Here is a 14946-nt window from a genome sequence, read left to right as displayed (position 1 = left end):
TTTCGCAAGGTGGTTTTTACAATACTGGCATCCTGCACGCACCCGGTTATAAGCTGAGCGAAGCTGAGGCACATAGAACCTACGCTGAATTTGGCTGAGCACGGTCTGGTGGTTGATATGACAATATCTTTGGTGAATTTCAGCGATAATGAGGTCTGTAACAGGATGACGTTTGGGCAGCAGTACCGGATGCTTGGTACGCTCGTCCACAAATTCGCACGCGTCTATTCAGCCTTTCATACGTAGAATCCCATCTTCGGAAATGAATGGACTCAACCTGTACAACGGACTACTTTTCGGTAATGCTTTCTTCCAGGGTACCTTGTTCGGTTTGTGCAGTGACTCTATTTCAGGAGCGAACACAGCATTCTGCACCAGTTTGGGGATGAAAATTTCTGCTTCCTTGAGCTCTTTTTGAGTCAGCACTCCAGTAACGATATTCTGCTTCGCTTTTTTCCTACGAACGTTCGCTGGGAACCGTTTCACAAATGCCACCTGGCGTAGAAGCCGTTTCCATTGTGAGAACTTCTCCCATCGAAACAGCGCACGCTCTTCGACGTGATGGAGCACGTTTGGACGTATTTCCTCGACGGTGTGCCCGTGATTCAAAGTTGTAACGGGCCATTCAACCCTTTGATCCCACAGGTATTCAGGACCTCGAAACCAGCGACTTGTAGGAGACAGATCCGGCAACCTCTGCCACTTCGTGGCATCATCAGCAACGTTTAGTTTCGACGGAATCCAGTTCCATTCAGTTGGTTCGGTCAACTCCAGCATTTCACTGACTCGTACTGCAACGAACTGGCTATATTTACGGTGGTCCGAATTTATCCAGCAAAGCACGTCACGTGAATCTGTCCAAAAAAATCTTTGAGTAGGTTTCAATGTGTGCGACTCCATTACATCGTTCGCCAAACGGGCTCCGATTACTGCCGCTTGAAGTTCCAGCGTAGGAATCGACACGTACCTCAGGGGTGCCACTCGGGTCTTAGCCCCGATTATCGCGCACTCAATGGTGTCATGTTCTTCGAAGCGTAGGTACGCAACTGCTGCGAATCCGTTTTCAGACGCGTCGACGAATATCTGTAGCTGTATCCGATTTTGTTCTCCAATGCCAGTTTTCTCTCGGTAACACCTTGGAACTCGTACATCCTCCACGTGAGGAAGAACTCTAAGCCACATTTGCCACTTCTCCCATTGCTCACTTGCGATGTGCTCGTCCCAATTAACACCACTGCGCCAGATCTCTTGAAGCAAGATTTTCAAGAACATCAGGAAATTTGCCAGTAATCCAAGCGGATCGTACACCATCATCAGGGTGCTCAAAATCTGACGCTTTGTCGGTATGACGCGGCCTTGTAGTAAATCTGCACTTATCCTCGGAGAAACTTTGAAAGTAAAAGTATCGGAAGCGGTGCACCACCACATACCAAGAACTTTCTCCGTCCCCAACTCGCTCGACAGATTTAAGCTTTTTTCGCCCGGCTCCGCCTCCAATTCTTGAAGTACTCGCTTTGAGTTCGACAGCCAATTACGTATTTCGAATCCAGCCTGTGAGTGGATAAAACGGACGTCTTTTGCAAGCTTCACCGCCGCCTCTTCCGACTCCTCACTAGAAAGCATATCGTCAACATAATGCTCTTTCAGTATAGCCTCGGCCGCTCTTGGAAAGCGGGATTGGTATCGTAGTGCGTTATGGTTTTTAACGAACTGCGCACAACTAGGTGAGCACGTCGCCCCGAATGTCATAACTTTCATCGCGTAGACATCTGGACTTCGGGATTGATCGCCATCGCGCCACAGGAATCTTTGGCATTGCTGGTCGGTTCTGTTCACCAACACCTGGTGGAACATCTCGCGGATATCACCCGTAACAGCAATTCGGAACTCCCGGAAACGGTGTAACACAGACGGAAGAGAAGTAAGTTGGTCCGGACCACTGAGTAAAAATGAATTCAGCGAAGTTCCCGCCACCTTTGCAGCCGCATCCCAGACTATGCGAAGCTTCCCAGGCTTGTTTGGGTTAACCACGGGAAATATTGGGAGATACCAGACACGCGGGAATTCCTCGGACAGTTGAGTCTTTGTCAACTTCTCGATGTATCCGTTTCGCTGATAATCGTTGATCTTCTCCTTCAAAATTCGTGCCAGTTCGGGTTCTCTTTGCATACGCTTCTCTAAGCACACCAACCGCTTCATTGCCATTGGTCTACTGTCCGGTAGTTGAGCATTGTCGTAACGCCAGAGTAATCCGGTTTCATATCGCCTACCTTTCACCTGGGTCGACGATTCCAGCAAACGTACCGCTCGATCATCGTCTTTTGATAAAAGTGGCTTGGTAAAGCGCGCAACTCCGAGACTGTCTAACGAAAAATATGCTTTTACCGTGTTATGTAGTTCCGCATCCTTTCGCTCACAGCACGCGCATATATGGAGGTTATTACACGCCGGAGAGTCTGATACCGCTGGAGCAGCTGTCGACAACGGTCCAAAGATTATCCAACCTAGACGTGTTCTAGCAGCAATCGGTTCATGTATCATTCCCTCTCTGCTATCCAGCGCATGTCCCAGGTAGCAGTTATCTACTCCGATGAGTATCCTTGGTTGAACGTTCTGATATGAGTCAGTTGGTAAATCCGTCAAATAATCGTATTGGTGTACCAGTTCGTTCATGTTCAAAGTTTGTCGCGGTAGAGCAAGATTTTCAACAGTATGCACCTTCGGAATCCAATACCTCTTCGTGTTGTGCGCTCCAAAAATCGTTGTTGATTCGCTGTCCATCCCAGACATAACGGATATGATCCGCCTTCGATTCCCAGCTTTTCCAAAAGGCCGTGCTCCATTAAAGTTACTGACGAGCCTTCATCCAGGAAAGCGAAAGTGTGAACAGATTTTCCCCTTCCATAAACGACTATCGGAGCGTATCTGAAAAGAATCTCAGAGGTCTTACTGACATGAGCATTGCAGCTTGCGGTATTAATTTTCGTGGCATCTAATGAAGTTGATGGTGGAGAATTTGCATTCCGCTGGTATCTAGAGTCATCGTGTAACAGCTTGTGGTGCAGATAAGAACAACCGTTTCTGCCGCAAACTTGTTCAATCGCACACGCTCCAAAATGCTTCGTCAGACACTTCCGGCATAGTTTATTTTCCTTCAATGCTGTCCATCTGGCTCCCACATCAAATGCCAGAAACTTTTTACAGTTCTCCACCTTACTGCATTCACTGTGACAGATGACGCATTGTTTATTTGCCGGTTTCGCCGTCTGACTGTAGGGGGTCCCTGTGTTGGACGCTGAGCTCGAACTAGATTCAAGGTGTACACATACCTCTTCCTTACGACCACGTCTCTCAGGTTTTCCAATGAAAGGGCCAATCGATGACGGGACTGAAACCACGCAAGCTGCTTCAACCAGCTCACCGAGCCAGTCACTAAAATCCGCTAGCGTAACTGCATTCAATGTCTGGCGTCGTCTCGCCCAGTCCAGTTTGATGGATGGTGGTAGTCTCTCGACAAGTTCTTGAAGGAGTGCCACGTTACAAAGATGATCATTCAACCCACAGGCTACAATTGTGGCACACATATTCTGTACTGCGACTCCGAAATCGATTAAAGTTCCGAGTTTCTCGGTCTTCGGCGATGACATTTCCCGAATTTTGCATACCAAAGAGTGGACGATTACTTCCGGCCTGCCGAATAGCGTTCGCAATGTGTTTATAACGCCTTCAAGCCCCGCTGGATATAACAAACGACTACGTACTGATTCGAGTGCCTTTCCTCTTAAACAACGTTGAAGTCGCAGCAGATTCTCCTCGTTACTGTAGCCACACATTCTGGTGGTACTTTCATAGGAGGCAATAAACAGAGGCCACTCCTCAGCATTACCAGTGAAGATCGGGAGCTCTTTTGCCACTGCATGGCGCGCAGCAAGTTGACTTCCGCTCAGCTCATGAGACAAATCCGAACGTTGGTTCGGGTCAAAAGGATACGCATTGACGTTTAGATTACTGCGGTTGTTCAGTACCGAAGCATGACGAGACACTTCTATCGTCCTCAAACGTTCATCTAAACTTTTGGCTACGGAATCCTGTCTGTTTGCCATCTCCTGAAGCTGTTTCTCCATTCGTTCGACCGCCTTGCACATATCTGCAGCTACATGGTTTCCACTTTCTACTGCAGTTGAATTCGCATTTGGTGGAGGTACGACAGTCTGAGCCTTCAACTCCTCTCGGACCTGTTGCTCTTTTTCCCTTAATCGAATCTGGAATTGGCGCTGCAGGTCACTTACTGCATTCTGCATCTCTTGGTCCTTTTCTTGTAGCAATTTTTCGTACGCTTGTTGTTGTCCTTCGAACCTACTTTGCATTTGATCCATCATTCTTTGCAACTGTTGACGTTGCAAGCTCTGTTGTTGTTGGTTGCTTGACGATTTTTTGTCCGCTCCACCCGGTGCAGGTATCGTAGTGGGGATCGATGCGTCCTGGGATGTACGCTCCGCTTCGCACGACGAACAACTCCAGTCTACGTCTTCGATTCCTTCATCGACACCTACGCACTTAAAATGAAACCATCGGCAACATTCGTCGCAGCACACCATTTAACTATTATCCGGATCATTGCACTCTCCACAACTCACACCCGGCTTAGGCTCTTTAGCACGACTATCTCTCGGCATATTTAAGCTCACCCCGATCGCGACTAAACGAATTTTTTAAAATGTTGCAAATGCAACGAGAAAGACAGTTTTTTCCGATTTGATAACGTATATTTTGTAGATTGTAGCGTACGCAACGTAACGTTAAAAAATTCCTACCGGAGAAACATAATTGTACGGTAGTGAATAACTATTAGGTTAAGTTAATACTAAATTTTACATGTGTATATGGGTTTTAAATGAGTTTATGTGGGTAATGTACAATATAGCATGTAATGACTAATATATAGTATATAATAGGTAATTTATATAAGAATGAAAGATAATCGAAAAGCTTACGTTTAATGCCTCTTTTTTAACTCGTTTTCCTAGGCAATCAGTGACAATATTGTTTCCGGTTCTGTTTTTGTTAATTATTTGTTAAATTCTCCCGTAGACATTCGGGCAGCAGCTGAGCACCGTAAATATGAAAGATATTACTTTTAGCCTCGTTTTTAATAACGTATCAGCTAGTCATTGCATGATACAAACCTCGTTTTTAGACCGTACTTAGGACCGTACTATTAGATCGTAAGTTTTAGCTTCACAATTTTAATTATGCTTTTAATTTTTCACTTAGTTTTATTTAGTGTTCCAATTTTTAATAATTTTAGTAACTATTCGTGTATAGATATATAAGTAAACTGTTAGTTTAGCAAATTTTAATAGCCGCACGTTTTCGTTCACACCTCCAGTCGTCAGAATCTTTTTTTTTTCTTTTTTCCCTCGTTCTTCCGTTCTGCTGACGTTCTGTAGTGACAGCCAGTGGCGCCTTGACAACGCACAGGGCTGTGTGTCACTTTGACCGCTGCGTTTCGCATTGAAAGGGTTGGACCGAAGTGCGAAGCGATGAAAGATCGCGACAAAGATTATGCTCCAACTATTAGAAATATAGCATTTTTATATATTTTATTTCGACATATTGTCGCAATTTTTCACACTAAATCTAAATAAATATCAATTTCTAGTGTGTTTCAACTGGAGATTCACTCTCCAACCAAAAAAATCAGATATAAAACAACATAATACGAGAAATTTCCAAAAATGTTCTGAATTCCATACAAAACGCGAAATTTTTCATAACGAGATTTTTTTGTGTGCGTTGATAGACAAAAATGTAGCATACCTTGTAGAACTGTCATCATACTTGGCTATGGACGAGAGTTGATCTGCGATAACGCACACATATATGAATTTTGACAGCAGTAAATTTCCCCTGACTGTACACTGTAAAAAATCGACACGTTACTGCCAAGTGGATTCCACTTACTTCTGTGCTAATAGATGAAACATTTCATATCTACGTAAAATACACTTGCGTTTCAGTGTACAGCACAAAATCAAGTGTCTTACACTTCGGTTTGCCATGTCATGCATACCAAAATCAATCATTTTACACTCAGATTTCAATGCTTACACACGTCAAATGCCAAAACACGTTAAAATAGCGTGGAGTCCAATAAAAATCGATATGAGTCGACATAATAGAATGCTTAGGTTCGTTTAGTGACTTTCATATGTAAAGAGCATTAGGGATTAGCGTGTGATTTATTTTCAGTGTACTGTAAAAGTCTTCGGTTTACAGCTTAATCCTAATATCTGGCATCTCTTTTTGATACTTTTTTGCTTTTTTTATTCATTGCTTTTTGTTTTGCTCGCTTCGAAGCGTTCGATTCGAACAAAAACCAACAGAGAGTGCGACTCTGCGTTCACAATCATCATCATTGACTGATGTTGACAAGCCCAAATCGAAGCCGAAGATCTGGTTTGCGTTCGAAAAGTTTTTTGTCCAGTTTGCTTAATTTTCGGTAACTATTTTTTTTATCATATCATATCCACCATCACTCACATTGAAACTTGATTTGGCTAGAACTCAAAGGATCATGGAGGAGCGGATGTACAACAACTTCAATCCAACGCGTTGCAATGTTTGCTTCAGCCAGACGGCCGGACATCGGTTATTGTTAGTAGGACAAAAGCTTCGATACTGTAAGGGCTGTCGACTTATTGGTTATTGCGGTGAGCAACACCAAAAAGAAGATTGGAAGTTGCACAAGGATTTCTGTCGTACCGTGACGAAAATACTCACTATGAAGCAAATTCAACACATCTTGGAAGTCAGAAATGAATGCGGTAAAATCGTTGGCGGTAGCCGTCGTGATTTGGAGTGCGCGATTTCTCTGGCGGAATGCCTAATCATCGCTATGCTACAACGTAAACTTTATCAGCACGAGTATACGCTGCTACGTTTCCCCAACATATGTCGGATCTGTTACGAGTACGATACGAGCAACTTGAAACCGTGTGAGGGTTGTTATCAGGCTCTTTACTGCTGTGATGATCATAGGGAACAGGATGCCGCCCATCACGAACGCTGGTGTGAAATGTACCGAGTGAATCTGTTATTAGATGCAGGTAAACGACTAGATACCCTTTATATTTGGTACGACTTTTAATAATATTTTATCTCCAACAGATTATCCCAACAGGCTAGAAACGGTTGGCTTTCCGAAGCTTTCGGCATTTGAACTTAATCGGTTTCCGAGAAATTCATTCGATTTAGTCAATGTGGCATACAAAACTAACATTCCTTTTAAACCTACATCGGTTAAAGATTTTAACGATTTAAAATTTGTGTCGAACTTTTCGCACATAAGCACAATTTTATACGGACTGTGCCTTACAGGTATGAACCGGGAGTTACAGAACTCGCTAGTGATTTACGTTGTCGGCGCGGAAGACGAAATAGTTTACTTCGACTATAACACGTGCTCTGTAATATTCACGTACATTCCGCAGCTCCGGGACGTGATTATCTATTTCATCGGACCCCAGCTAGGTTCGATAAAAGACGAAATCGAGTTGAAGTACGAGGGAACTCGTACAATTAAAATGCATTACTACAAAGGGCTTTTCCACATGTTGGAGCCAAACGAACACTTGGAACGACCGCAGATTATTGTGAGCTATAACTGTGGCTTTCACGAGCATATTGAATCCACCAAAGATACCTGGTCCGCTACGCTGGTTCGGTTGATCCGATACGTCAACATTCCGATCGTGTTTACTTCCTACACGCGTACCGAGGCGTGTCAGGATTGTGCCACAATTTTCAGTATCAGCAAACGGGCAATGAAGAAAAAAGATTTGGTGTTTGTCAAACGAGCAGCCGACAATCCCTTCAAGGATTACAAACCGCTGCGGAATACGAACTACATCGACGAATACGATGAGCTGTATTATTCGAACGGATATCTCTCTATGGCGATAAGCCGCGTGCCCTAGGCGCTGGTTCTGTGTGCTGGATGAAACATTCCCCATCGATTTCATTTTCAATCGAACGTACAATGCTGCTTTTATTTTTTATAGTCATTTGTTTGGTCATTTGTTGGCTTTTGTTTTACAGTGAAATACGCAATACTGTTGTTTCGTAAAAAAAAAGTTGGAAGTTATGTAATTTAAATATAAATTAATCTACGTATCAGAAAAGGCTGCTTTTAATTAAACCGAATTTAAATTTCACAGATATAATTTAGGGATTTTATTGCAATTACTGAGATATTCATGGCAGTAGTATAAAAACATGTCCTAGTTTCGCCATTTTCAATTAAGATTAGGAATACCGACAAAAATTGAGAGATTGAGTGGAATAATGAAGACAATAGTACTAAAACATCTCATTAATCATCGAAGGTGATATTTCTTCATGGTAGCTCGTTTATTTTGATTGGAGGCTAGTCTCTAGCCACTTCTAGTTTCAAAATTGGAAAAATATGTTCGAAATTGCCGTTGTTCGAATTCAGTAGGGCTTTGTTATCGTCCGAGAGGTTAATGAACTCATAGTGCTCTGCAATATAAAGAACGATTGTGCAAAAAAAATTACCCGTTCTCTCATACCTCTGTAGTTTTTCAATCCTTGTAGTAATGCGTTTTTTTTTCCATGTTTCATGGTCACCCTATTAGAAATTAACACGAAAAATGTTCAATGTGTGTTTCTGAAGGGATACTCAATTTCGATTTCACGTGCTTTTGTTTACATCTGATAGCATACGCGTGTAGAAGTAACAGAAAGGTAGTAAAGTTGTTGATTAATTTTCTCTCCTATAGTTAAGCGTCTTTGGGCAAAAATTCGAACAAATGCTTTTAAATAGTTGTAGATTACTTGTACGAGTAGTAAATCAGGTATGTGCAGGTAGCATACGGAGATACGGTAAGTAGATCGTATTTGTATCCCTGAGATATTTGAATTATGTAATTAGTTTGCTTTAGAAAACGTTAGAAACAAAACTCTTTTATTACCACTCTTGCAGTTGCCCCACCTAAGCGATTCTATCGCCAAACCGGTGTTGTATCGAGCAATGGACGGTATGAAATTGCACTGGATCAGCGAAAGCTCAAAACACTGAAAGGAGCCCCGTTTTTCGTGGAAAGCGAACCGCTAGCTATTGCCATTGCGACCGAGTGGGACGCCCAGAGGGAGGTGATAGATCGATCCAGCATGCATTTGGTAAGTAGGACTTGAAATAATGCTCCAAATTTTATTGAAATTACGTTCGTTATCAGACAGCCCTAAGCAGCACAGTGATCGACAACCCAAACAACCTGCAGAAGCCGGATATTGTGAACTATTTAGTCAATTATTTAAACACTGACGCTCTTTTGTTCTACACGGGGGTAACATTCTAACTACTAAAGAACATTGCATTCAGTTAAAACGCGTCTGTTTCAGGAAGAAAAAGGCCTGAAAAACCTTCAACTCGCTGAGTGGAGTCCCGTGATAGAGTGGTTCAACAAGCGATACGAAGTAGAGCTGGTTGCCACTGATGGATTGGAGGTGCCCAGTTTTGCCCCTGGAACAGCAATGAACATCAGCCGTTATCTGTCATCCTACAATGTGGCCGCTCTGCATGGTTTCATGTTCGCCGTTGATACCATCAAATCGCTAATCTTGACTTGCGCATGCGTTGATCGATTCCTGCTTCCGGAGAAAGCTGTGCTGCTGGCCCGACTAGAGGAGGAATACCAACTGGGACACTGGGGACGTGTAGAATGGGCCCATGATGTGCAGCAGCTTGATTCGCAGGCTCGACTTTCCGCCGCTATTCTAATGGTGCATTTGAATTCCAGTAACGTTACGATGAAACAAAAGAGTCCCTAAACATGGCATTCGGATTGGATCGAAAAATTAATCAGCATGTTTTTTCAATACTATTATAGAATATTACAACGCCAATCGTGCGTTGCCTTCAGTTGGCTTCAGCACTTTGCTGCCGCTGTCCTTTCAACGCTAGCCAATCTTTCACAAATTTGTTGTACTGTCGCTGGCTCTTACAAACAACAATCAGCGATCGAGGCCGGCAGCCAAGCTCTCGTAGTTGATCCATTCTCTTTTTTGTGGTCTCTAAACTGTGCATCAAAATTCGCGGATTCAACGCAATATCGTGCGAAGAATAGTTTAGTTCGTTTAGCAAATAGTCGATAATCATTTTAACTTTAGTCATGCGAACATTCTGCACCGATGGTGCCTTTATAATTATGGACTTTGTCACTTCGTCACTCAGTCCTAACCGTTTTCCGAGGTATTCCAGAATCGTTCCGTTCTCGCCGAGCAGCGCTCGATTTTCCTTAGTTAGTTGCAGAGACTTCTCCAGGATTATATCTGGGCAGCGAACCATCCACGGCATTAGTTTCTTACCTCGGACTTCTTTGGCGCGAGAAATTCTATCGGCTACGACTGCTGGCGAGTATTTGAAAGCCCATAAATCGGCAAGCACGTCTTCGCTATTCATGTGTGTTGTAAATAGTTCCAGATTTTCTATTAAGCTTTCCTTCGGTACTCGGAACATGAAGGTACGTCGTGCGAACTGTTGGGCTACATCTGATGCTGGAATTCCTGTGTGGTCCGCGAAATAGTAGATACGATTGGTATTGTTTGGAAATCGCTCATTTTCAATTTTGTGGACAATTTTCAAAATTTGTACGTGCTTAAGTGCACACAACGGAATGACGTCATTAATATCCCGTAGTCCTCTCAGCGTCGCTAGGCTCTTTAACTTGGAAATCAATTCTTGCTTTTTAACTGATAACACAAAAGAGTTCTTTAAAATTGTTTCTCTGCTAACACCCTTTTCTAACAGTATTTCGATATTGTCGAAAGAGAACATGGATCCTTTTCTATCATCGTAAAGCTTTATTGCTTCTTCTTGGCTGCAGTTCAACATGGTCATAAGTTTGCTTTTGACGTGATTTTCGAACCATACTTCCGACAGAGGATTTTTGAATGCAGGTTCGTTCCCCTTGTCCAGTACCTCGTCGAAGGTTTTTTCCAGTGCCAAATTTGGAACACGAATCATCCATGGCTTGACCTTTTGCAGAGAAAAAGACTTCAACATCTGCAGCCGTTCAGCGATCGAAGAACTGGCATAGGCTAGGATCGACAGGTGCCGGATTACATCGGCTGGCTCCAGATGTTCCAGGCAGTAGGCTAGATTGGTTTGAAATTTGCTAAGCGCCAATTTGTACACCCGAATACTGGAGGACAGATAGTGTGCGATGGTTTCTACGTCTACCCCCGTCTTAGCGTGGAGATAGTATAAGCGATTTCCGTGTTCCACGCTCTCACTCAGAGAAATATCCACAACCTTTTGTAAAACACTTTGTTTGATTTTCAAAAATGCTGCCACGTGATTGATATCTTTGAGGCTTTTGAATTGGCTGAGTGCATCTAGTTTTGCGGTAAGTTCATCTGTAAAAATCAAATCAGAAAAAAAGTTGTCCGATGATGTTTTAAGCACAAGAAATCCATTTGACTTTGAGTTACCTGGATAAAGCGACAGAATCTTTGAATAACGCACTATCATTCGATCGGCGACGCCACGATTGAGCAATAGTTGAATGTTGTCGGTAATCATCTTCGGTGGTACCGCTCGCAGTATGCGACGATTTAGTTTGTAAATACGCAGCAGTTCAGTGCGATTGCAACTGATTAATTCATTGATTCGACTCAGTAGTTCTTCCCTTTTCCATAGAGCGGTACCGCTACTCACACCGAATGGATCATTGACGGACACGACCGATATTGGAAGGTCGTCTTCTCTATCTTGAATGTTGTTTCCGCTGTTGCTTGAGAGAAACCGAACAACCCGCGTTATTGGGCGTTGTTGTGTTGTAGTAGTACGGAAAGCAGTGTGGCCTGTTAAAAATGCCAGACTGCACCGCTGCAGGGGCAGCAATAGTTTCAACATGCTGGATAATCAATTAGATTGAAAAAAAGCTATAGATTTCACCAAAATCAAATAAATAAGCCTAAATCACAGCCGACTTAAGTAAAACCGGTGAAAACAATGAAGAAACAATTCAATAACAAAGCGGAATGATATTCCCTTCAGAAACAACGATACGTCAAAACTTCTGCAGGCACTTCTGCAGCTTCTTGATGACGTCACCGATCAGCTGGCTTTGACAGGACACAAGAGACAAGTATTTTGCCAACATGTCACCGTACTAGCCGTATTTGCCGCAATAAAGTGTTATTTTATTAGGTTCTTCGCCAATAAATGTTGTTCAAATCGTTACAAGTGCACCATGATTAAACTGGATTCACTGGTCGAGGACTGTGATATCAGTACCCAGGAGGGCATCGATGAAGTTTGTCGAAAAATAACGTTCAAAGAGGTATGTGTTCTTTTTCGCGTTTCCTGTGAAGTTTAAGTTACGTTTAATCGGCAGAGGGAAATCGACGCCCGTCTCGAGGACATTCTATCACAGCAATGCCAACTGGAAGCGAAAATGCGCAACATTGGTCTGGCGCTGGGCAGCCTTTCCTTTGCGACAGACAAAAGCCAAAACCTGTCGTCGATGATTGGCCACACCTCGCAACTGGCGGAAAACGTGAGCGCAAAAGTGCGCCGACTGGATGAGGCTCGGAGTCGCGTATCCGAGTGCCAACAGCGGGTGCACGATTTGATTGATCTGCAGCTGTGCAGCCAGGGTGTAATCGCCGCAATCCGAGAGGAAGATTTCGAAAAAGGTGCCGCTCACGTTAACCGGTTCCTGTCAATGGATAAGAATTTGCTGCAAAAAACCGCCGACGATGTGTCAGGATCGATAACATCCGTACGAAAAGCGGTGGATACGCTGGAACAAGCGGCTGAACAGATTAGGCAAATGGTCAGTCAAAAGTTTGACGAAGCTGTAAAGAAGGACGATCTGGCGTCGGTAGAACGTTTCTTCAAAATTTTTCCGCTGCTGGGAATGCACGACGAGGGACTGGACAAGTTTATGAATTACATCTGCTCGAAGTTGCAGGTGAAGGCACAAAAAGAACTGCGCTCATCCATGGATATTGCCAAAGCGGAAAAGCGAACCACTGTCGCTTATTCGGACACGCTCACGATTATGCTGGAAAATATTGCGCGTGTGGTGGAAGTCAACCAGGCTATCATTGAGAATTGCTATGGAGCCGGGAGGTTGATCCAGGTCATAGCGATTCTTCAGCGGGAATGTGACGAGGAAGTTGCCAAGTTAATTTTGGACTTCAACAAAAACCGACAGATCGGTAGACGAGTTGCTCAAATAAACGATTATATAAAGAATTCTGGCAACACGTCGACGATGGGCCACTATCGAAAGTCCTCCGGTGGTGGATCGGTTGATAAGCTGAACGCGAAGGACATAGATGCATTGATTGGGGAAATCACTATTATTCATTCGAGGGCAGAGTTGTACGTGAAATTTATCAAACGACGATGCGCGGTAAGTACTAATCTGAATTGAGCTTCATATGTTGGTCCATCATACTTTCGCATTTGCAGGCTGACCTTGAAAAGAGTGCTTTTCAACCCGAAGAAAAAGAAGCGAAGCTGGCAAAATTGAACGATTTAATCAAGAAATCACGGTTGAGCACACAAATGCAAGAGGTCCTGGGAACGTATTTACTCTTCGAGCGTTACTTTATGGAGGAAAGTGTGCTGAAAGCGATATCTTTGGATAGCATCGAGCCCGGTCAGCATTGTTCCAGCATGTTAGATGATGTGTTTTTCATAATTCGAAAGTGCATTCGTCGCTCGAACGGAACTCAGTCGTTGGATGGAGTTTGCGCCGTTATCAACAATGCGGCCAGCTGTTTGGAGCAGGATTTTACCAACGCTCTGAAATCCCCTCTAAAAGCAGGTTATCCAACCGGTTACATGGATTTGGCCCAGTCTGCTTTTCAAAGTTCGATCCAACAGGGTCGGTTGCAAACTAGCGACGTTGATCAAGCGAGGACAAAGTTTCTGACGACGTTAAATAATGCCGATATGTCAACGGAATTCATTGAAACGCTGTGGACAATGATGGCAGACGAAGTAAAATTGAATTTTCCTTCAATGACGACGCGAGAAAAAGAAAAGTTGGATAGTTGCCTTTCCCTGTTGAAATCGGTGGGTGATTCATTAAAAGCCCTCGTGGATTTCGGTCTACAGCAGCTGCGAGCTTCGGCTATCAAGCCCCGGCTGCACCCGTGGGTTGATCAGTTTATAGGTCATAATCACAACCTCACAGAAGAAGAGCTGTCAACTTACGAAGCCGGCGAGACTTTTATTCAGTTTTTAATTGTTCAAGTTGATAACCTTCTTACGATGTTCAAAACTTCGTTGACACCGAGAAACTACGATGCTTTGGTCAGTATTGTTACTACGGAAATTACGACCCGTTTAGAGCGGGCTATCAAGAAATCCACCTTCAATCGACTCGGAGGACTGGTACTGGATCAGGAAGCCCGAGCGCTGGCTTCGTTTCTAACGGGGGCTACTTCGTGGTCTGTGCGAGATAAGTTGGCAAAGTTGCTGCAGATGGCAACGATTCTAAACTTGGAGAGCGTTTCCGAGCTGCCCGAGTACTGGGAGTCGGCTTCAGCTGCATGGCGAGTGACACCCAATGAGGTGCGCACTATTCTCGCCTTAAGGTAGATATAGTTTCATTTTGAAGCACTGAAACATTTGATAAAACTTTGACTTTCAGAATCGACTTCAGGATGGAAGATATAAAAAAGTTGAAACTCTAGAAGTAGTGTGGGTAAGTGTAGTGAGCGTTGAGTAAATGTTATCGAAATTTTAATCGATTGTGCAGATAAAGTAATATATTATCGTATTAAAAGATTTGCTTTATTTATATCAAGCAATTTCTGAAGCAACCTAAAAACTTAAAGGTTTTTTGTTTAAACTGTGTTCCTGGGCCAAATTTGGGAGCTGAAAAAAAGTGTTTAATATTA

General features: G+C 43.4%; 5 protein-coding genes across 5 annotated transcripts; 3 read left to right on the top strand and 2 right to left on the bottom strand.

Moving 5' to 3' along the window:
* Positions 1-228: 228 nt before the first annotated feature.
* LOC129728415 (uncharacterized) lies at positions 229-2673 on the bottom strand. The gene has a single exon (XM_055686852.1). It carries the CDS (start codon positions 2671-2673, stop codon positions 229-231), a length of 2445 nt encoding a protein of 814 aa, XP_055542827.1.
* A 3673-nt stretch (positions 2674-6346) lies between these two features.
* Positions 6347-8183, top strand: LOC129728062 (uncharacterized). The gene is made up of 3 exons (XM_055686437.1): positions 6347-6502; positions 6565-7109; positions 7171-8183. Exons 1-3 carry the CDS (start codon positions 6426-6428, stop codon positions 7977-7979), a joined length of 1431 nt encoding a protein of 476 aa, XP_055542412.1. The 5' UTR covers positions 6347-6425; the 3' UTR covers positions 7980-8183.
* A 534-nt stretch (positions 8184-8717) lies between these two features.
* On the top strand, positions 8718-9883 carry LOC129728063 (ATP synthase mitochondrial F1 complex assembly factor 2). Its single transcript, XM_055686438.1, has 4 exons — positions 8718-8904; positions 9005-9201; positions 9258-9368; positions 9424-9883. The coding sequence occupies exons 1-4, from the start codon at positions 8832-8834 to the stop codon at positions 9850-9852; spliced, it is 810 nt and encodes a 269-aa protein (XP_055542413.1). The 5' UTR covers positions 8718-8831; the 3' UTR covers positions 9853-9883.
* Positions 9884-9889: 6 nt separating this feature from the next.
* On the bottom strand, positions 9890-12087 carry LOC129728061 (uncharacterized). Its single transcript, XM_055686435.1, has 2 exons — positions 11515-12087; positions 9890-11439 (listed from the first exon to the last, which is right to left on the bottom strand). Exons 1-2 carry the CDS (start codon positions 11936-11938, stop codon positions 9941-9943), a joined length of 1923 nt encoding a protein of 640 aa, XP_055542410.1. The 5' UTR covers positions 11939-12087; the 3' UTR covers positions 9890-9940.
* Positions 12088-12148: 61 nt separating this feature from the next.
* Positions 12149-14833, top strand: LOC129728060 (conserved oligomeric Golgi complex subunit 4). The gene is made up of 4 exons (XM_055686434.1): positions 12149-12368; positions 12423-13448; positions 13508-14640; positions 14697-14833. Exons 1-4 carry the CDS (start codon positions 12279-12281, stop codon positions 14737-14739), a joined length of 2292 nt encoding a protein of 763 aa, XP_055542409.1. The 5' UTR covers positions 12149-12278; the 3' UTR covers positions 14740-14833.
* Positions 14834-14946: the final 113 nt, after the last annotated feature.

Source organism: Wyeomyia smithii, chromosome 3 (genome assembly GCF_029784165.1).
Source record: "Wyeomyia smithii strain HCP4-BCI-WySm-NY-G18 chromosome 3, ASM2978416v1, whole genome shotgun sequence".
Lineage (NCBI taxonomy): Eukaryota > Metazoa > Arthropoda > Insecta > Diptera > Culicidae > Wyeomyia > Wyeomyia smithii.
The sequence above is the reverse complement of the archived record's forward strand: the minus strand, read 5'-3'. Positions and strand labels throughout refer to the sequence as shown.